Here is a 23,982-nt window from a genome sequence, read left to right as displayed (position 1 = left end):
GTGCTGGCTTCAGAAAGGACACTTTTGGATTTGGGACTGCTGTGCCTCTCAGTCAGGGATTGTCTGTTGTGTTTTGTTATGTTGAGCTTTGTTATCATTTGGTTTGTGTGATGATAAAAAAAATCCCTTCACTTTGACTTTGATAAGGTGTTGTAGTGGGTTTTATTAGGTCAATTTGTGGTTTGTTTGCCTTACGGTGGGGCTTAACAATTAAATGATACTCAATGTTGTTTTTGATTTATTGTTGCTCCTAATTTGCTGAATTGATGCTTGCATCGTTAGCAGTCATTGTCCTGATGCTCATAGTCATACAGCCTACATGTTTTGTGCGGGACAATGTTTTTTGGAAGGCAATTTGGCTTTTCATTTGTTGGAGTTGGTAAAGTGCATTCCTTTAAAATTGTAAAAAAAAAAAAAAAAACATCATTGCAATGTATGTTCCTAAAATGTATTCTGTTGTCAGTTAAGAAAGGAAAAAAAAAAAAAAAAACGTAGAACTCGATTTTGAAAATTGCTGCGTGTCACAGATAAATCGTTCCTGTCTGGCTCATAAATCACCAGACCCCACTGGACCCTCACAGCTATCCACTTACCAAGTGTATGAATCCAGCAGCTGTGAGCCATGTGCTTATGAAGATGGAACACAGGTTCACCAGCTTGATAGAATTGCTGTTAAGAAGAAGAAAGAGACATAAACCTCTCCAAGACCTTCGACGACATAAGAGAGAAAAACTGAGCCCCGGGAGCTCATGAAAGTAACATCAGGGCCTCGCCTGACGTGACCCGCGATTAAAGCCAGGATAACTGACATCAGCCTTACTGTAAATAGATCGTCGTAATTACAGTTCACAAAAATGGGAAATTGTGCTATAGAAATGACAAAAAAAGGGACAGAAAATTCAAGTGACATACACACACACAGCGGGACTAATTGAAACTCATCTCAGGACATGAAATACATGATAATTTACATAAACATACAATTATAACACATCATACACTATGGGCTGAAAGCAGTGAAGATGATGTGGTAGTTAAATGTGTTTTTCTTTTTGTGTATGAATAAGTCGGTTTCAATCTTACCTTGTTTTCAAGATATTCAAAAACTGCAAGATTTCAGAGAACTGTATCAGTCTGAGCGCTCTCAGGAACCTTAAACCTGAGAGGAGAAAGAGACACAGAAAGGGGGAAATTAGCATCACACTGTGTATATGCAGACAGAGAATATGACGGTAATCTCCCTTTAGATCCATCTTCATACATTTATCTTTAGAGGAAATGTTTTCTGGGGTATCTTTAGAGAGGCAGAGGAGAAATGCGACAACTGAATGTAAACATCATGAATGACTAAAGAAGTCAGACAGCACGGTCTGAATGATTTTTATTTCAGCACTTAAAGTGCCGCAGACAGCAGAGCACCATATGATGCAAAATTTAGTCTGTGTAAGACACAACATGATGATACAAAGAGCCAAACCCGTGATTTAAGATGATGTGCTGGAATTATTTATGCATCCAAAACAAGTTAGGAGGAACGTCATGTGGCCTACTTTTTCACAAGCCTCGGTCTGCATCCAAGAGCAGCTCGCTCAGGGATTAGAGAACAAAGAGACACCTGCCTCATTGTCCTTTTACATAACATGATTGATCCTCTGGACCGTGCGTGAACGCATGTCTGCCTACGTGCTTCCGTTAGTGTGAAAGAAATTTCTGCTTTGACCGACTCTACAACTGATTTTCCATGTTAGATCAAGGTGATGTTTTGTAGCATGCTTCTAAGAAATAACATCTTTAAGTGTCAGTCGACGTTCAGATCTGGGTTCATAGGGTGGATGCTGATACTGTACAAACTCTGAGACTACTACTGATAATGCAGGCGCAACTGCCGCCCTTACCCCAGTTGAAGAGGATGTGTAAACAGGACCACACTGAATGGTACACTCCTGTTTGATTCTCTTTATCCTCCCGTCTTTGATGTCCCTGTCTCACCCTGTACCCATTCTGAAAAAGTTCACTACAGGACTTCTTTCGCCTCCTCGTCTCCGGAGGGGGATCCAAATTAGCATCAGCATGTGTCCGCCTGTACACGAGCAGCTTAGTAGGAATCATTGTTCTGAACTAAATCCTGTCCAAGGAAATCCTTTTTTCTTCCTCCTTCCAAAATGAGAATTAAAAATCCCGGAGCCAAAAAATATTTACGGCCTGGTATTTCAAAAGGCACCTCAGGGGAAATGATGAGTCCTAGTGGAAGCAGAAAAGGAGTAGAAGACTCGGCTTTGCTGAAAAAAACCTTCCTCAGTACAGCACCAGCAACATTAAATGATCCCTTTTTAAGTAAAAATCTCCAAATATTGTTAACATCGAAGGTCAATGCAGCAGAGAAACCAGTTGAAAATAGACACAACTGTATAATCCTGTCAGTCTTGCCAGGGACTGTGTGGCTGTGAGAAAAAACATCAGCTCTAATACAGCCAGGTTTTTTTTTTTTGGTTTTTTTTTTTTCCAATTTTCCAATTTTCTAACGGTGCCTTTAATCCTCAAAAATCCAAACAGGTTTACCTTTCTCATTCACCGTTGAGAGCTTACCTCTGAACTCTTGTGTAACGTAAACGAACAGATGTTTTAAATTAACTTTCTAAAAAGATATGAACAGTATCAATCCATCAAGCTCGACTTAAATAGCACCTTTCATACAAATCCAACGCAATTCAAAGTGCTTCACCGCGACTGCAAAACAATAAAAGACGAGACACAAAATAGTGACACAACATGGTACAAGCCAAAATGGATTTAGCAGTAGAGACGAGTAGTAGAGATTAATGCACACTAATAGGAAAAAATATATGTAGTCAAAACAATAAAAAGTTAAAGAGTCTAAAATAATAAAAACTAAACAATAACCAGAATTTATAACTATTTTTCGGTATCAAAATGCAAGTTTCCGCCATCTTTCTGACATTCAGCTGCAGGCAACAGCTGCGGTTACTTCATCCACTGTAAAATTAAACATTATGGGATATTGAAAAACCCCAGATTAGGGATCAAATAGATTCGATAGAAATCTGAGGATTAGAAGGTCATTGTAACATGACCCTCACATATTTCTAGTACAGTAAGTTAAACTTGATTAATCATATTTGTATTATACTCTTTTGCCTGTGTAAGTCTAAACCTAAAGCAAAAATGTGTCACAAAAACAGCTTCTTATGTCGTCAATAACATCTGAAGCCCCTCCCCGAGACCTTTCTGCAGTGTGTTGAAGGACACTGTTCAGATCTTTTCATACTGGCACTGGTCACGTACTGGCACAGATGTTCAAACATGAGAAAGAAGGCAGGGTTTTCAATGTCACTCCTAAGCTCCCTCTGTTAATTCTTCTTCTTCTTCTTCTTCTTCAAAAAAAAAAAGCAAGGCCATGGAAGCCTTTAAGTTTAGTTTGAAACAACAGAAGCACTTTTCATGTTCAGATGTACACAATGCTATGCCTGCTCTGTCCTTGAAGTGTTTCCTGTTTACCTGCACACAGTCAGTATAATGATTTCATTAATGCATGGGGACATATTCTTCTTAGTTTCATATTTCAAACTATATACACAAAATCTGTTTACTCAAGTGCAATACTTAAATGTCACTTTAATGGACTCATTACAATGCATTTATTTTAACATGGGTATCTTATTATCTCAGATAACAGAGTGTTATCACTTGATTGATGTATTTAACTGCAAACTGAAAACTATATTAGAAGGATAGACTATGCTGACGTATTTTCTTAGAAGGAGGCAGGTCAGATTCTCCATCTCATTGCCCACGTGCAGTCGTTGAATATCAGGTTGTAGTAGAATTTTATTTCCATGAGCATTTACAATTTATACTCACCAAAAAATAAATTCAAATTTGATCTTCTTTACACATAAAATGCATTGAGGGATTCAGCCACGCACACACACACAGTCACACACACACATATTTGTTTGTTGGATAGCTTAGGGCACATGAACAGATATAAAAAACATAAAGACAACTTGGATGTTTTACAATAAAATGGTAACATCCGCAACTGTAAAGTTTGTATCCATGGGTCAAATATCAGATATTGTACAACTAAAACACACTGGTCCTGTAATAGAGGCTGATAAAGAGAGAATGTAAATAGATCTGAAACCCCTGTGTTTGTGCATCACTGTGCTTCTCTATATGTGTGCATGTGTGTGTGCCATTTATTCAACAACTAAAGCGAAATAAACATGTTTACATCATCACTCCTCAGGACAAGGCTCCCACATGATAAGCACAATCTGGTCCACCAAAATTAACCACGCATTAATTTCCCCCACAGAATGTCCAGCGTCCTCACTAGTATAGTATCTCAAGTGTGCCTGTGTGTGTTTGTGCCTGCATGTGCTGAAAATCACTCAATGAAATTCCGCTCCCTTGGACACGTGTCCACGTAGGACAAAATCTCTTTCCCACACATGCCAAAGCCTCTTGCATATACATACACACACATGCACCACCACCACACACACACACACACACACACACACACACACACACACACACACACACACACACACACACACACACACACACACACACACACACACACACACACACACACACACACACACACACACACACACACACACACACACACACACACACACACACACACACACACACACACACACACACACACACACACACACACACACACACACGTGTGTCAGCTGGCCAGATGCTCATTCAGAAGGGTTTTCCACTCTGTGCCCACTCTTACTTCATTGAGGATTTGTGAGCCAGGGTACGGCCCCTGTGTCACATGTTCTGGCAGAGCAGCCTAGTGGGACCTTTTATCAATCAGCAGTCTGGGACGTTTCATGTGGGATAATACTGACAGTCAACCCCACCAGGATTAGATTAGAGGATGCTACGCACCACTCAATACACACACACGCATGTAATTTGCTTGTGTGTAGAGGTTCTGTTCTGCAGCAAACGCATATAACTGTACAACATTTACCACACATTTTGTTAATTAAAGCCCCTCTGCGCAATAACACAAACAACAATACAACCACATGGACCAGCAGCGAGCTACAGCAAAGAGGCTTAAACTTGCAACAAATGAGTTTCCCCATTGTCTGAATGTTCATTAGGGCGTCTCGTCGGCGACTGAAGGGCCATCTAAGGAAGATGCACTCCAACCCATGTCAGGTACAGTAAGCCTCTCTCAACAGGAAAACTGAAGGGATCAAGAAATAGTATACAATTGCACCACTAGGAGGCAGTAGCAGGTAAGAGTAAAATCCATCCCTAGAGGCTACAACAGTACTGTACATCCTCAAAGCCAGTGCAGCGTTACATCAACATTTATGAGGCTACAATACATTAAGAAAGCAAAATAGAATCTATGAAGTCAGCACTTAAGATAGTAAAATTTTTGAATTAATCAAATGTGGCTTTTAATGCTGAAGGAGAATTGACGTTATAAGAGTTAGGTCACTTGTAGCCACAAGAGCATCATCCAAGCAGCCATATTCTAATCCTACACTGTGCTATGACTCTCCTGGGAGCAATACTCAGCTCAAGTAGTTAAAGGAGATTAATTCCTTTTTTTCCGGGGAGGAACTCTGTGTGCCCTCTTACATTAGCCGCACAATGTTCTCCTCCTCTTAATCAATGTCCAATTTGCAGAGGCAGAGAGAAAGAGAGAGAGGGAGCATAAGTTGAAATGCATACAGCATATACTTCCTCAGGTGCTGCAGAGTGGGCGAACACAGCACCACACAGCGCAGGGCAGAACCCCTATTAGTGCTTCTTTTTATAATGCCGAGTACACCTCCACCGGATCTCTAACAGTCTTCTCATGCAGGACCTGAGCTGAAAGAGTGAAATGAGAGGTACTGTAATTATGATGTATTACACAGGCTGTGGTGTGTATTCCCCTGCAGTAAAAGGAATGAATAGATGAACTAATCCACTGGGAAGGAGGAGCACAATACACTCACTTAACAACACAGCCGGGCGCCCTCTAACAAAGCTTGTTAAGGTGCAGCATATATACTTAACTAAATGAAAGACGCACCAGTTATGGATTAGCCTGTCGATTATTAGGGAGACCATTAAGGGCTCTGTCAAGCTGCCTAGCGGAATTACATGACGTCTTATATAGGAGGCAAAAGTCCTGAGGGAAATGGCACTGCCATTTAAATATCAGTGAATGTTAAATGCTACCATCTGAACGTAGAGATGTTTTGCCATTTCCCTAGACTACATTGTCCAATTTCCCTGTCACAACATTGAGCTGTACTAAGTTGAAATCAAGACACACACACAGCTAATCATGATTTATGTCCTGACTCCAAGAGCCTAAATATCAACAGATACTTTAAGTGTCACATTTATATTCTGGAAGCTCTCACCACCCTGTTAGGGTACACCATGTCCTACTGGAGATCTACACACTGTTAATTTTATAGCGGAGGCTTTGCAACATGGACTTGAGTCATGCCAGTGGGTGTTATTTTACTATAACACCCTGTGGTTATGTACTGTATGTATGTGCAATGCTGTAAAAAAAATATACATGCTCTAGTGTTTTCAGGAGAATCTTTCAAATGATTCATCGCGGCAAGAGAGTCATCAGACTTATTCTCTTATTAAAATATATTTGACAAAAAATAATAGCAGTTTATCAGCTCTGGAATCTAGGGCATCTCTAAAATATAAATTCACACTCCTGGCTGGTTTAAACACAACAACTCACATATCTGCCTATATGTATATAAAATGGCTTTCCCTTTCTCCCCAGTTGCAGTATATTAAATGATCACAGGTAATTATCCACTGCAGACTGTGAGGAAGCAGCCAGACCGCTGTTTCACATGCTTTCATCATCCTCATCAAGGCCCCCTAACACCAATGGGTTTCTGGGAGATGAGATGAGGACGCCTTACATCATGGAACCAGATTACCAGACTCGGCCATATCTAATTCATTACAGAGCTTAAGAAAAGTTCGTCACCTCAGAGATCAGACTTTGACAGATTCTTTTACTTCACAGATTTGGTGACTCCACAGATCAAGTAAAAAAAAAAACAAGAACCCTACACTGCTGGAAAGAAGGCAGACGGTTCCTAATCCCTGACTATATATGACATCATGGACTTGTAAGAGTAGTTTAAATCAATAAAACAATACATGAATAAAGTTTTTTTTTAAACTTTGGGTTGGATATTTGTTTTGTTTTGTTTTTTGTTTTGTACCTGAGATCTTGGGAACTCTCTATTCTCTATTAAGAATCTGAATATATGAAAATATTATTCCTTCAAATTATTTATTGTAGTTTAGTTAATGTTGTGTCAAAAAATAGTTGTCACAGTTTCTCAGAGCACAGAAGTGTCTGACCAGTCAGCTGCCTTCAAAGATATTCAACATGTTATGCTAAAGATCCCAGAGAAGCAACATGTTTTTATATTTGAGCCAGTAACTGCTTGTAACACTTGGACCTTAAAACGGAAGAAGCCAGCTTAGAAGCCCATTGCTTGTGCTTTCCGGATGAAGATAAGTCAAGATGTCATCCAGGATATTTAGCCTATTAGTGATAAGAGTGGTGGGCCAAATCTACAAAAATAAGAAATGTGTAAAATAAAGGAGAGAAAAAAAAGAAGAAAAGAACAAGTATTCCCCTATCAATAAATCAAATGATGGACTTCGCATTAAGCTGAGTTTTTGAAATAAAGTGCCTTAAGACAAGGGTATAATTTATTATTTTACAGAATTTTTTTAATGTGTGTAGCGCTGCAACCTAGAAAATATTCAGCTACACAGAAACTCTCTTTACTGCGGTATAATTTTGGCAACAATACTCTGAGAAATCTAGGTCGTTGCATAATGCAGGTTAGGGTGTTTTCCAGTCTTCTCATGCAAGAGTGTGTGTGCATGTGTGTCCGTGTGTGTGTGTGTGTGTGTGTCAATGGGGAAAACACATGGTTCTGCGTGTGCATTTTTGGGGGCGATAGTGAGTGAACCCATTAAATGGTAGTTACAGACCGTTGTGAGGGTTTTCCAGGTGCAAGGCCTCAACACGGCTGTTACCAATGAGTCTGATACACACACGCATACCCGCACACACAGAACAGCAGCCTAACTCTGAGTCACTCTCACTGCTATTAGCTGATCCACTCTGCTGCGTCTGTGCTCCCTGAAACATCAGAGGAACCCAGCCCTGTCACTTTCAATGATGAGGGAAAGTTGACTGCAGCTCAGAGCGAGAGGGCCTTGCAGACACACTCCGAGTCATGGAAAGACAAAAGGGGGGACTCTAAAGCAGGGGGGGAGAGATGGGGATTGATAAAAGTCTTGGTGACATTTTAAGATGGAGGGCAAAATAAATAATGGAAAAAGAGAAGTGGTGGGATGGAGGAGCTGAGAAAAAAAGGCTATCGAGTGAGAGTGAAAGATCAGATCAGGAAGCAGGGTGCTAAAAACAAGATAGTGAGAGACAGAAAGACATGGGCAGACTTACCAAGCCAGCTTCTGTTTAAGTAGACAGACACAAACACAGGAGGGACTGTGAAGAAGTCGACCACTGAGTTGACCTCCAGCCAGAACCACAGCTTGTCATTGGCTGCTATAAACTGTCAAACAAAAAAAGAGGAAAAAAAAAAAAATCACAATTTATTTTATTCAAAACAACAACACTGCACCACAGCGCACCCATTCAAACAGAATGCCTTTTTTTTTTTTGCATGGTAGACATGCTGTATAGAATGACAAAAAAGCTTCACCCCACGCGCTGAGTCATGCGAGTGGTTGGTGTGGTAAGCAGCTTATGAGTTTATTTATTCATTCATTCAGGATGTCAGGCTTGGGTTTGCACCGCTGGAATGTTGCTCTGGCACGACACTCATATTAGCAACATTATCACAACAGTGTTAGTAATATCTGAAGGCATGCTGTGAGAAGAGTATGTGGTGTTCGTGTAAAAAAAAAAAGTATCTTATCGAGTGATTATGAATTTCTTAAATAAAATAAATTTAGAAAAATCAACATACAGGGATTGGCTGAATAAATTAGGGCAACATAAGCAGAATGAAAGAACATTCTGTACATGAAACAGTTTACCCATGTGGCAGTGTGCAATATTGTTTGTGCCAGTTTACATAACAGCCTGTCTGTGAATCTATGTCAGTTAATGTATGTATGACTGAATGCATGCATGTGTTTGTGTGTTTGTGTTTGTGTGGGTGTGTAGTATGTGTGTGTGTGTGTGTGCGTAAGGGTGCATGCACATGTGCCAACTTACCCGCAGGCCAAAGTACAGAAGGAAAAAGACGTTGAAGGCCATATCGATCTGTAATGTGAAATCTTTGTAGAAGTTCTGGCAGGATTCTATAGGACTAGAGAGAGAAAGAAGAGGTGGGAAAACAAGTTATTACATGGTTAAACACTCATGAACACATATAGTGTGTAAAGGGGGGTCTCTGTCTTTCCTATCATGAACTCAGGGGGGAATGGAGACCTTGTCATATTTCCAAGGTAGGAATATACATTTTAGGCTTCTATGTATGTGCTGTTGTGTCTTATATGTGATAAGAACTGCTCAATATCTAATTTAGCTTGTTTTTATAATAATCTGTTTGAAATAACTAAATTGCCCAACATAGTTTTTATAAGGCAGTAACAAAATATGATGACAGTTAACAGCCAGTTTGAAGCTCCCGTGGTCCAATGATGCTTAATCAACAAGTCCCATCCAGTAAATATGTTCACAGTAACTTGGAAAATCCCTGACTGTGAATGAAAATTCATTTGATCATCACATTGGATTTGAATCACATTCACCACACTGAATTCAAAACAGCATTTTTGATTCAAGTTTAATGATTTGCCTTTGAAAATCTCTGACATCCTTCAATTCCTCCACCGAGCCCTAGAGGGGCCCATACTGAGATAAAAGACATTGCTTAAGATGGAACCGCTGAAAATAAACTGAAATTGGTATTTCAGAGCAGTCGCTTTGAAGTGACAGTGCATTCAGCATGCATAAATTATTCAGCGTCTGTCAGACACGAATATTCCAACAGATCTTCCTTCATATGATAGAAACTCCAGAGAGAAAAGAGACTCTCCTTATAACTGAGAGCAGTCCCTAACGGGGTGTTGAACAGAAAAATAGCAGATGATGACAAATGAGTCGTCATTCGTCTGGGCCATCATGTAATCCATCTTCGTGTTTACCTTGTGATGATTAACCATTATCTAGTGGGTGCTCCCAACAAAAGCAATGATAGGCGGTGAGCACGTCCCATTCTTCACTCAGTCATGGGTCTATTTATAGCACTTTGCTCCTGAGTGATGAGGAATCCCACTGTGGGAAAATCATGAATATGCGCACAGTTTGACAGCCTATAGGCGACCTTTGGGAATGTATAGACTGGCAAGAGAACACACAGGAAGCCATTAAAAGAGTACACAGTTAAGTCCCATACGTTCCAATTAAGACAGTTAAGTAGACATTTGTATGCATGGAGCTCATGAGCCACAGTGTGAGAATCAGAATATATAGCTTACTGCGTAATGAAGACCTCCAGTGAGGCTTAATCATCCTCCAGTAAGCATCAAACGTTTCCTCACATGACGGTCCGATAGAATGGATGACTGGGTTCAGACATGCAACAGCAGACATATTGCTTCGAGAGGATGATCCAACTCCTAATTCATGAGTGGTCCGTCCCGAGCACGTCCTCAGGACTGTTGTGATCTTTAAGAAGACGTAAAACCTTGGCTCTTGTCCAAGAAGATTAGAATGAGTCTGGCTTATGCAGCAATTGTTGAAGAAAATGGGGACTTTTTTGGTTAAAAGGCACTTTCACATACAGCGCCATCGAATTTAGGACAAAAGGTTAATTCGCTTTACGGCCCCTTGAAAGTGTTAACATTGATTTGCCCTAAACACTCAATTATTTACTCTCCACCGATGTCTACATTCTTCAGGCATTGAACTAAACAAGGGTGTTAAAAGAAAATCTGTCATGAATCTTGTAAACAGCCTAGAAATTGTCTTTGTTTTTTGTGAATAAATCTAATTTCATCATTCTTTATCAATTTGGTCTGCAGGCTTAAAACAGGCCTCACAAGAGCTGTACAAGACTCTAAAACTCGGGTTGTCAGGATACCAGATTTTAAAACTTGGATACGTTTCTTGTAAAAATCCAAAACATTCAGTACCTGTTTCGATACCACGCCAACAAAAATACAAGTCCTGTGCTCCAAATATTGTGTAATTTCTAGTTTTTAATTATTATAAGATATTCAGGAAAACTTCTGTACACCATCTAAATCATACAAATTGCCAATGCATTTGTCTCTCTCTTTCTCGGCCGCTTTTGGTTTGAAATATTGCAGAAGTTTTGGTACTGTTCCATACTATTGATTGTTAAAATAACAGAGCTGGATCATTTTTTTTAAAACACACGGGATAGCCTAGCGGTTGTGTCGTGCGCCCAATGCACGGAGGCTATAGTTCTTGACGCAGTGGTTATGGTTTTAAATCTGCCCTTTGCTGCATGTCACCCCCCACTCAGTCAATATTTCCTATCTCTCTTGGGCTCTGCTATCTAATAAAGGCAACAAGTATCAAAGTAGCCTATTGAAATCTTACTCAGACTTGACAAGTAAGAGATGTTCATGTCAGATTAGGCATTTTAAAATGAAGCTATGATCATCTATTACTCAACAGGCCTATGTCTCATGTTTACCTGTAAGACCCATATTTATGAGAGTTTGTTAGCCACTGGCTGTTAAAACTTTTCTGTGGATTGCTAAGATGACTATCAAGACCCACACCTGTCAATTCAACCAGATAAAAGATTTGAATCAGCTTAGGAGATAACGTTAGTGCTATCTTAGCTTGCAGCAGCTGGGTCCTGAAACTCTGCCAGAGAGCATCTTAAAAACAAGGATTTCTATCTTGAAAGGACTTTTTTTTTTTTATAGATTTTTGCTGGTTTAATGACCTAGTCCATTTATTTTGAAGAGGAGGAGACATATTTGTACAATTCACTCTCTGTAAAAAGGATGAACATCGAAGGAATCCTAACCCAAAAAGAACAGCTCAGCACTTCCAGCTGAAGAAGAGTGTCAGAAAGATGCAGATTTTCACAATCATAAACATGTATTCTGGGTTTTTCCCTGTTTTTATCACTGGGTTAAACCCAGTTGTGAAGAAGAAGCACCCTCTGTGTCTGCTCTGTGTACAATTACGCAACAAAAAAGTGCAGAGACTTCTCTGACAAAATGCGTGCCGACTTGGGGTCTTCTCGAATAGGAAAAGGAATCCTTGACTCTTCGGGGGCAGCCCTGTGCCTCTCATGCATCCACTCACTGAATCTAACGTGACCTCCCTCCAAAAAAAACAACTGTTATGAAACCACGACATTAGCCAACCCTTGCAGACCGCTGTGCAGGACAATGCACGCACATTCAAGCAAATACAAAAAAATACACTTGTGAGCAGCACATATGAGCACAGACACACACAGATGGTGCACACTGGAGAAGACACCATTAGGAGTGGTCACTGTGGCACTTCCCCTTAGGCTCAGCTCTGGCCTAATTTTGAGTATCCGCTCATCTACAATCACGTGACCCAAAGCATTCTTAGAGCACGAAGAAAGCATGGCGGCGCATAGCAGGGGGCTGAATGGTGCAATGGATTCGTCTTGATGTTGCATTAAAAGCCAACACGATGGCTGCACCCTGAGAGCGTTAATTTAGTCCTATCTTAGAATCATTATTTGATAGAAGAGCTAGTCATTAACTTAATTAGTGGGGAGACGTTAGGCAGCGCTATGTGGCTCTAAAACTTCACTAAGAAAGCAGTGAATAGATTCAGCAAAATAAAAAGCAAACAGATGGAAATAGATCTACAGTATGAGCAGAAGTGTGACTCACTACCCAACAACAGAGAGCATAATACACTGAGCAACCATACCAACAAAGACAAAATAATAATAATAGCATTATAATTTATTTAATTATTAAATTACCCTGCTGCTCTTCTAAAACCTAATTTGTCTACCTTTGCCCCAAATAAACAGAGATAGTGACTCACTGGAGGGTTCAGCAGCTACAGACCCTGAGAGTACCCTCATATATAGAATGGTTGAGTCCTAAACATAACCATAACCGTAACTAACTCAAAATCATGGGGTTGCCACATTCACAAATCCAGGTAAACACTGGTATTGCGCTGTGTCTGCAGGATTAATAAAATACACAATGGTTTCATTTTTTTTTTTAACCGCCCCCTCAAGTGGCCAAGAACTCATATGATGCATGTTGAAAATTTGGATTTTCTCTAAATGGGATGCATTCCTTCAACAATAAATATTTTTTAAAATGAAGTGCATTGTCTTTGGTGAATGGGTCTCTATTGTACGATCCTGCAGAATATGTCTTGACAACCTTCAGTGTCAGTGAAGGACGTGATGTGTCAGGTGTGATGGGTTTGGTTTCATCCAACTTTCACGCCACCCACAATATTCTGTATCCAATCACTGAAGATAGAGCTTTCTCATCACCTCACTGTTTGCTCTATAACAGTATTGGAAGGTTATTGAAGTGGATTTATTGAGTTGTTCCTTCTTGTCTTCCACTATCTGTGTCTTTACAAAAAGAGCATGTGAGAAAAAAAAAAAAAAAGATTCCTGCTTTCAATGTCACTTCACAGTCCAGAATCACAAGGGATTCCTGATCACACGCTGTCAGTGTCCTGCATGCAGAAAATAGATCCACCCACGACAGTTCTTATACTCCTTAAGCCCCAGCAGGAGGAGGAGATAGGACAGAGAGAGCAGAAGAGGATGGGATTGAAAAAGAAAGACAGACAGCAGCAAGACACGAGGAAAGAAAGGAGACAGGGAGAGAAGGGAGGTAGTGTCAGAGGGAGAGGAAGAGGAGGAGATGTGAAAGTGACAGAACAGAAAGGGAGGGGGGACAGAGCTCCCAGTGGTACCAAGACAATTTGCCTCATATATATAAATAGCACACAATGGTAGTTTAAGGCCACATGGAAACTGCTTGAGATTCCTGCACTTCTCTTAGTCCTCTTATTATTAATTATGCAAATATATCACTAGTCCTCCTCATATCTTTCTCTTCTTTTTAGCAAAGTTAGCACTAACATACACCGGAACTGACCCTTTAATCAATCAAGTGTCAAAATTTTTTATTAAGGGCTTTTAAGCCTTTATTTCAGCAGAGGAGTTGATTGAGTAGGAAACCGGGATTAGAGAGTTGGGAATGACATGCGGTAAAGTGCTGAGGGTTGGTGTTGAACCCAGGCGGCCTTCTTCAAGGACTATAACCACATGAGATGTGGGATATAACCGCTTGACCATATCCAGCCCCCCAACTTGCGCTTTATAAGATTCAATGTCTATTATTCTGTTATGTTTACAATTGGTTTGTAATCAATTCTCAACCAGTTTTAAGTAAATGCTTGTATAGTACTACACACTTTAGCACATAGCTACGCCATGCTTAAACTGTTTTGAGCTTTTCCATGTATGTTTGTTTCAGTGTTTTGTGTGGAAAATGCTATCCTGTTAACAACACAGCTGTCACTAGCTTGTTATTGAGGCCTGAATACCTGTGGTAATCCTACTAGGTTTGGCAACTAGCTTAGCCTAGCATTAGTGATTCCTGAAACATCTGTGCTAATACCAGTAGCCTATGTGTTTTGTTACTAGCTTAGCCTAACCTTTTGTTATTGGGGCCTAAAATACCAGTGTTAATACTAGCATGTCTCCACTGCTTAAATAGCATATAGCCTTCTGTCTCAGAGGAGTTTAAGACCTGTGTTAATTGAGGTTTTTTTTGGCTATTCATTTAGCAATGCCTCTTCTATTTAAGGCTTGCAAAGTGTACAGCCTATATATAAAATGAAACTCATTTAATTAATTATCTATGTATTTTGGGTTGATTTTATTTGTGTGTAACTTTTTGACAGGTCTTCAAGTTATTGTTTTTATTCACTGTTGTTTAAAACCAAGTAAATGAAATGTGCGCACTGACTTTAATCTCATAACTTGATCGGGAAAACTTGTACTTTCTTTATCTTTCTGCAAACAGACCGTCAAGCATATATGGAAATGTTTTTCTTTCCTTCACAGCTCTTTTGTTATCTTTTTCAAATGAATGGCTACCTAAAGGGAAATCAAACCTTCCCCATTAGTAGAAAATGCTACCTACACACATATAAGCACATTAACAAGCAGAAACACACGAAAGAACTTTGGTAGCCTGAGGGGAAGGCTGCAGGGCAAGTAAGTCAAATTCAGGATATAAAAAGCCTCTGGCAAACAGAACCAGAGGTAAAACTCATTTGTTCACAAGGGCAAAGGAGTATGTCGCTGATGTTCTAAATTTAGTCCTAAACACCTTCAGCCAGTCAGCAGGAGCCAGCCCTTTGTTAGCCTGAACATGACCTTGGTTTGCTACAGGAGCAACAGCAAGTTTGCCCCCTCTGAGAAAACAATAACAACATCACAGTGCTGCCAGTTTGACTAATACTCATAAAACAACAAGTCTGAGTCATTCCTCACATATCACAAACGTCTCACTGCTGGAGTAAGCTCAAAAGCATCTCAGAATGTTGTTTACCAAAGCAGAGTCTTATTATTTGGTATTCAAGTCATCCCCTGCGATCAATAAACAACCCTAAAGAGTAAAATATGAGTGTAGATGCAAGCACATTCATTGACTTCTAAGCGTATGTGCTGCATTTCTCTTGAGGTGTGGTGCGAGTACGTGTAAGGGACAAAGCAGGGAGGGGTCTGTGAAACTGAAAGAAGGCCAGGTTACTACTTAAATGATTGATTTAGGTCAAGACACTAATATTAAAATAAGACATAGTTGAGCAACTACAAGGGCAACAGACAAACAAAAACCCCAGGGAGGCTAAAAATAGATGACTCATTTTTTTTGTCATGAATGCAAACGACTTGTTTCTCACTTCAAGCGTTTCCCTCAGGAAGACGTTTTTTATTTATTTTTAGAGGCTAAAGGAGAAGTTTGTGACTGAAAATAGCAGCACACTAACAGAAAATAAAACCCAGAATAAAAAAAAAAAAGTATGGCCAACAACGTAGCCTATTTAAATTGGAATTAAAATGTAAAATGCTTGAAAGTAAAAACACAATGTATAAAAAAGGATCCACATCTTTGCAGGGGAAATGCCATGAAGGGTAATTTATTCCCAAGCTAGTGTTAGAGTACAATAGCTAATTTGCACACATGGCATCACTTCTCTTTGAACAGAAACTAATTAAAAGATAAAAGCTGTGGTTATTTGCTACATGCAAAAAGAGAGCGCTCTTATCTACTCCGATTAACATTGCCGGGGAAATAAAATTGGTGGTTCTAGGTTTTATTTATTCTTATTTTAGGTAATAATATAGAATCAGTGCAAAAAGAATGACCCATAATAATGTAAACAACACTCATCCCCTTTAAGAACACAAATGTTTCCCTCATGACTCATTAATGTAGGATGAACTCCAAATCATTCATTTATAGTTAATCTTAATTCTTACTTCTAATTTTAAAATAATCTAGGTAAAGTAAACGCATTTTGAAGATGGCTGCCATCTATTACAGTACTGTCAATGAAACACTAAAAGGTAAAGGTAAGAGATTTGAATGTTAAAATGATGTTAGCTCAGAAAATAGCTTTGAGGTACTTTAAGGGTCTTATCTTATTGTATTGCACATTCAGATTCATCCAATGCAAAGAGGCAGACATTTGTAAGCTAAGCTATTTAATGTGCAACATCTATGTTCTTATAATGGGAGCTGTTAACGGAAATGCAACGTATCCAATAATGAAAAACCATTTGGTAAGCGTGGTGAAAAAAATGTAAATATGCTTTCCAGCTTTTGCTTGCTGTTATTTATTCAAATGGGCATCAATTACAGTCTCATGAATAAACAAAGTGTTGCATGGTTTATTTGGACTTTATTAAGTTAACTGAGGGTTTTGAAAGTGGTTCATGCCAGGGCTCATGCAGTGGCCTAAAAATAGCTCTTCCATCTAGCATAGAGGGATATTAGGCCACTGCTGCAGAATTGGCCTTTATGTTGCCACCGGGACTCCGATATAAACAAAGGGATAGGTCCAATCACAATTGCAGAGAGCCCAGGTTGATTGACCCAGGAAATTATGTCTTTGGGACTCAATCTGTGTTTCATGCAGTGAATTTTCATTTATAAGATAGAGTGACATTTAGGGTAGCCTTCCTCTCATAAGATAAATACTCAGGCTTACATTTTCTATTGATGCTCTAATGTAGAGGTTTACCAGATGTAAAATAGCTAAGCAGGACTTTCTTCTCAGCCTATTATCAGAGATATACTGTATATACATATAGATATATACATATATATATATATATATATATATATATATAGCTTAAAGCATTATTTCTGCACTCTGAAAGAGGCTCCAAAATCACAATACAGTCATATGTTATGTGTCGTAAAATGCTGTCCGATAACCTGTGGGGAAAAGTGACTGGAAATGTCATAAAATGGAATTATTTCTTTTTGTTTGAGCTCGTTCTATTAGTATTTTGAGTCACACAAAATCCCATTCATCTCAGACTGATACATATCCCCCTCCCCACTTTTCCATTCCCATGTTTCTGCTCCAACAGAGCCAATCCCTTTTTTTCATAAATGCAACATTTACTACTTAAATTGAATTGATCTGCTTAGCAATTACATTTATATGAAAATTAATTCAACAATTAATTCAAGGTGTGACAAAAAAGTATAAAAAAAATTATAAATAACAGGAGCAACGATAGCCTAGCTGTTATGTCACGCGCACTATATTATGTACAGAGGCTGCAGTCCTCGTCGCAGCAGCTATGAGTTGGAATCCGACCGCGACCCTTTGCTGCATGTCATCCCCCACTCTCCCCCCCCAACATTTCCTGTCTCTCTTCAGCTGTCCTATCCAATAAAGGTAAAAAGGTCCCATTTTTTTTAAATAATCAAAGAAACAAAAGATAAACCACAAGAAAATCTATAGTGACAAAGAGATCAATTAGAAAACAGATATGGGGTCAATAGAACTAAACTAAACTACCAAGTTTCATTTTTTAGTAAAAGGCATAATTGTATGCCCTCGCTGAAAAAAATCCTGAATATTTCCTGCTGAGTTCTCACATCGACTCACCCCAACTTCAAGCAGACATTTTACTCAGAGGGATGGCAGGCAAAATTCTGGGTAAAGTCAGTAATGTTTAGATAAAACATACAGTATATATATTCATGGTAACATGGTCCTTTCTGATCTCCCTAAAAATTAATGTCCGCCAACCAGACCTAACAGCCAAGTACTGTCAGCAACCCAAGAAGAGGAGGTCCTTATATAGGTTATCCTTCATCGCCTCAATGTCTGCCAAGCTCGCCACACAGCTCGACCATATTTCTCACCTTACCCTATTAATTAGTCATCAGGCACTGTTTCTTTTTTCAGTGCTGACATTGATCGCATACTCATGATAGAGTTACAGACCAGGGCAGCTGTTTATGAGGCCTCTTAGACAAAGACAAAACCGCGTTGTCTGTACATGTGGGTGCTTTTGCTTGTTAATGTGACTCTGCAACTGTGCGCTTGTAATAATCTGTATGTGTGACAGGGAGGGATCAAGAGAGTAAGGAAATAGAAACAGAAGTGGAGCAGGAACAAGGGCATCCCCTGAAGAGCAGCCTGCAGAGACTTTGTCCTACATTGCTGTCGATTTGTTTCCTGGGAGCACGGAGGAGGGAAAAAGAAGGGATGAAGGATGAGGGTTGAGCGAAGGTATTAAAGCAGGTTCAGAGGTGGGTGGGAGAGGATGCAGTATATCCTGCCACTTAAAAATATCCTAAAATAGCACCAGTTTTGGCGAGTTAGGTATGCTGCAGAGGAACAGAAAAGGTGGTGCCTTAACATGAAAACTGAAGTAAACAACCAATATTTTAAAACAACAGATGAACAGTAGTTCTTAGCTACATTTCCATTCATTCATTAATAAAAAAAAAGTCCTCTTGGCAACAGCACAGTTGCCAAGTGAATGACTAGTAATCTCTGTTCTCAACTGGGAGGGCAGCCAATTAAAAATTCCCTCCTTTCAAACTCCATCTACACAGGCTTTGCAGTGTGCTTTTTTCATGGCTCTCTTTGCTGCAGGATACTGGCCAACCGAACTCCTGCTAGGAAAGCCCCCACCTGTCTGAAGCTAGCAACAAAAAAAGCTCCCTGGAGACTTGTGCCTGGCCACCAGAAACGTGCATTTTACAGACTTCAGTATTTTTACGCAGTGTGTGTATGTGTGTGTGTCCTCGCTCTAAAAGGACTTCCTCGCTTCACTGAAGTAGACATAAAAGCTGGGACCCACTTGAATTATTTCCAACAATTCTTTTTTTTTTTTTGCTCTTACATTATGGGTACTACCATAATCCTGACTATTAATGTTGTCAAATGGGAGTTAAGAAGGGGGAAACAAATCCTTGAGCCTTGAATAGTTCAAGAGTTTTTTCAACAAGGCCTTCAATGTTTGGTAGAGAAATCACTACCATTAATAAAGTGACCTATACATCTCTGCTCATCAGTTTCTCAACAATTAACATTAAGTGGCAGGGAATTTAGACAGATATAAGGTCATCTTAAGAGGCCACCCACTGGAACATACCCATGCAGAGAATGAGCTTGTTTCCATATTTGTGTCTTTCAGAAGAATGTTGTGTGAGATAATTGACTTCACAAAGGAAAAAAAGATTCAAAGTGGAGATGCACCTATTGTTAAAATCAAGGACGATATTAGTACTGATGTTCAAAAGAACAATTTAGCCTCTAGCCGATGCTGATGCCAATGTTCTTTCATTAATTCTTTGTAATTCTTTATGTAATTTTTTCAAATTAATTTCAAATGTTGGATTTGTATTTAAATTGTCCCTCCTCCTTAAATAGTCCCTCCTCTCAAAAGTCACTGGAACTTGTCTTGTGGCTGATCTTTCTCAAAGACGATCCATGCCACATTATTTTCCGATGGGCCGACGTGTGCCAACAAAAGCTGAAATCATCCGATACCAATAGTCAACCAATATATCGGTGCATCCCTATTTTTCAGCTTTCTTGTTTGACTATTACAAATCTCTGCAAACAATGATCTCCATGTGAACGTAGAATCTGAAAGTAAATAAGAAGATGTTTTATCTCGAGGCATTGTGGTTTCTGTTGGAACCCTGAGAAGTATTTTGTTGCATTTCAGCAGGACTTTGGTGGATGTAGGAAAACAGTAGAGCAAAAGACTTAGACGGCCTTGACCATAATAATATCAGGATGTAAGTGAAGCCAAGAAGTCAACCAAGTTGTGAAAACTGTCCGTCGCTTTTTAAGCTAAAGTGCTTATTCAATCTTCTTTGCCTGATGTTGATCTGGTTGGTTTGGCTTCCTGGTTAAAGAGCCAATGGGCGGAGTGGGGAAGGGACATTAAAAACCAGTCTACACCTGAGTTCATTGTGCCTCAGCTTATTTAATTGGCTTCCACTCTAACCCCTTTCTCTTCTATTTTTCTCTCAGGCTTACACACTGGCTTTTTTTATAGCAACCTCTCACTACACTTTTTTATATCCTTGGACCTTTATTGATGTAACGAATGAACATACTTATGTTGATTTTCTCTTTAATGTCCAGTACAATTTATTTATTTTAAATTGTATTTCATGTAAGATGCCAAGACACCATGGATTTTGTCCAAGACTTTGGTTCAGTTTATGGTTGTAACATTTGTATAGAATACAATATCAACATGTCTTTGTGACATTCATATTTTGAGCCACTATACCCTTACTGATTTTTTCGCAGGTTTGCTTTTTCTGACATAATTTCTGACATTTGATTATATGTCATATAGATGCTTGTCCAGAGGAAAACAGGACTTTCCTAAGAGACATTTGAGACAGATGTAGCTGCAGGGCGTCCCGATTAGATGTGACTACGAGTGTAGAGCAACTAACAGATATTGTAGTGAAAGTTTCCTATACTGTAACACATGCCTGGCCATTTTTAGGTTGTTAAAGCCCCCACAGCCGGCTGAACCTGCTCTGGGTTGATCAGTAGTCCCCCCTGAGAGGACGTGCACACTCAAGTGACAAGCTTGAGCTAATCATGATGATGAGGGTAGAGAGGGGCCTCAGCTTAATGGGAGCACAGAGAGATCAGGGCGATGCCTCAGGGAAGCCAGCTCACATGAAAATACACTCAAAGTGTACTGTAACATACAAAATGAAAGGAGGAAATATGAGCGAAAGTACAGCTCTGCAGCACCTTGTGCTTCCAACCACCCCCTGTTATTGTCGAGTGGATCTGCTACAGCTGACTCAGGTGTCAACTTAGACTCTTAATAATGTCAATGTCACTCTAGACCTCATGGCGATGCATCTCTTACAGATTATTTACAGCCTTTCCAAAGTTGAAGTGCACAGGGCAATGCAACATGTAAAATCTATAATGTAAAATGGAAGATTTGCACCACTTAAATGAACATTGTGTAACAAAAAGAATAGTCTGTTATTTAAAGGTTGCAACATCCGGAATGCAACAATTGGCTGTTTCTGCATCCCATTCGTTCGGGCTGCTTTTGACAAGATTTGAATGAGTCACTGATTGTTGAAAACTCATGTGGTCAATAATGATTTAGAAACCCACATGCAAAATTGCTGTTTCAAACGAAACTGGCAGCATAATATGTTTAATGTTCATCCCTATTTTGTTATCCTCATTTAGTTATTGCTCTATCAATCAACATGTCACTCCTCTCAGCTAAATATTAAATGGGACTTTTATAGTAAAAACATTTCTCTCAGATCCATTATTTTTCTACTAATATGAACGAGAGACAGAGAGGCAGTAAGTATACAAAAAAGAGATTTAATCCTGTACATATGGGTGATGTCATGCCAGGCATAATTCACCATTGCTGCAAAGATAAGGCTCTGTAACTTGGATTTTAGATTAAATCTCTGGCTCTGTTTTTAGACTTTAAGTGGCCTCAGGCATATAAGTCCACAGATATTGTATTTAAGTGAAATCAAACTACAGTAAGCTAGCCCATACTTAGAGATAAAACATTGCACTGTAGCTATCAGACGAAGGAAAATTATATTACCATAGAGTTCTATGTTTTATTTGTCATGGTCGCTTTGCAATAAACATTCCATAACCTCAGGCACCAAAGTAAATATTTGAGACTTAATTTTGGTAAATCAATGGTGCATGAAATACAGTGCAGTCAAAGTCACACTGAGTCATTTCAGGGAATGGAAACACAGTTTGGTTTGTTCACAGCCAGAGGCAAATGCATCAACTTTTACATAATTGGAAACGATAAATTGCCTCACTTCATTTTAAAATCTGTATGTTTGAGTCACTGTGCGACTACAGAAGCTTCTGGAAACTAAAGTGAAGAGGTGAAGAGTTGCTGCCAAACATTCTGTTTCAAGTTGTAAATTAGAAGAAATGAGTCTTGGAAAGATAACACCTTTTACTGTTGTGTTCTGCTATTTATTGCTAAACTAAAAGGGATCGAAAACGTTTTCATGACCAATAGGAATGTTTTCCAGCACACAACCTACCATAGTAAACGAGGATGAGAGAAATGTTTCCCAGCTTCTTTTAGATGGTGTTCTTTTCAACCTGATAATGAAGCATCTCACAACTATTGCCTGACATTTGGATCCCTGCCAGAGCTAATGAGTCAATATTTCTTCCAGGGAGAAAACTAACTAAGACTTCAAAATACATCCAACTATCCCTTTAAAAGGTGCACTTTGGGTCTGGATTGTGTGAAAGTAGCTGCAGTGGTTATCGGAGAGATGCCAGGCCTGCAATCTGTCTCTGGGTGACTGCCAGCCAGGGATACGCATAAACTGACAATACACACACACACACACACACACACACACACACACACACACACACACACACACACACACACACACACACACACACACACACACACACACACACACACACACACACACACACACACACACACACACACACTGACTTACTCACACAGAGAACAGGCTCCTCAATACTGCCTGAACTGTATCTGCCTGTCTCTGTTACCATGGAAACTGACAGGCCTCCCATTGAAAAATCCTAAGATGCAGATGTACATGTGTATGTGTGTGTGTGTGTGTGTGTGTGTGCGCGTGTGTACTGTGTGTGTTCTTGTGAGTACTTGTGGGGGTGTGAATTAGCATTTCAGAGATTGCAGTGTGTGGAGATGAGTAAGGATGCATGTTTTCATATTATTCAGATACAGCATTAAGGCCAATGTAGTTGCATGCACCTAATACATTCAAAGTTCATTGTATCTATATTTCATCATCAGTGTAGCTGCCGGGAAGTTTTTCACTTGTTTCAGAATATAGGTCATGAAATGAATACTTACTCCGAGGAGTCTATAAAGTATATTCCGAGGGCCCCGATGCTGAGTGCAAAGACTAACACCACCTGGGGAGAAAACGACACAGAAGACACAGAGGAAGAAGACATTAGTTTCATGAACAGAGCAAAAATAAAAGGCTGCTCACTGTGAACATTAATATGCTAAATAAGTCTTGTATTCAGTTGGGGTGTACACAAAAGGCAACAGCAGTTGTTATCCCGATTTCTCAGCCAAACGGGCCATGGCAGATTGTTGTTCACCAGTGAGTCTGGTTCTGCTTCACGTTTCGGCCTGCTACAAGGAAGTTCTTACTGCAAATGTTGACTGTTGGTGGATTCATGTCAGGTTTCTGTGATTAATGTTGAGATCATCTTCGGTATGATTTGGCAGTATGAATAATAATGTATTGATTGATTTAATGCTTAATGTCGATTGGCGGGTCTTTAGTTCAAATCAGCTAGTTTCA

General features: G+C 39.5%; 1 protein-coding gene across 1 annotated transcript in view; it reads right to left on the bottom strand.

Annotated features, from left to right (window-relative positions):
• Positions 1-23,982, bottom strand: part of kcnma1a (potassium large conductance calcium-activated channel, subfamily M, alpha member 1a) — a 154,739-nt gene that overhangs the window by 57,613 nt on the left and 73,144 nt on the right. The window contains exons 3-7 of the mRNA XM_061039882.1: positions 23,520-23,581; positions 9,311-9,404; positions 8,531-8,642; positions 1,084-1,159; positions 594-669 (exon numbers count right to left, since the gene is read on the bottom strand). Coding sequence (XP_060895865.1) covers positions 594-669; positions 1,084-1,159; positions 8,531-8,642; positions 9,311-9,404; positions 23,520-23,581 — 420 coding nt within the window. The remainder of the gene's footprint in view (positions 1-593; positions 670-1,083; positions 1,160-8,530; positions 8,643-9,310; positions 9,405-23,519; positions 23,582-23,982) is intronic.

Source organism: Labrus mixtus, chromosome 6, assembly GCF_963584025.1.
Source record: "Labrus mixtus chromosome 6, fLabMix1.1, whole genome shotgun sequence".
Taxonomy (NCBI): Eukaryota; Metazoa; Chordata; class Actinopteri; order Labriformes; family Labridae; genus Labrus; species Labrus mixtus.
Note: the sequence above shows the minus strand (reverse complement) of the source record. Positions and strands in the feature narration are given on the sequence as shown.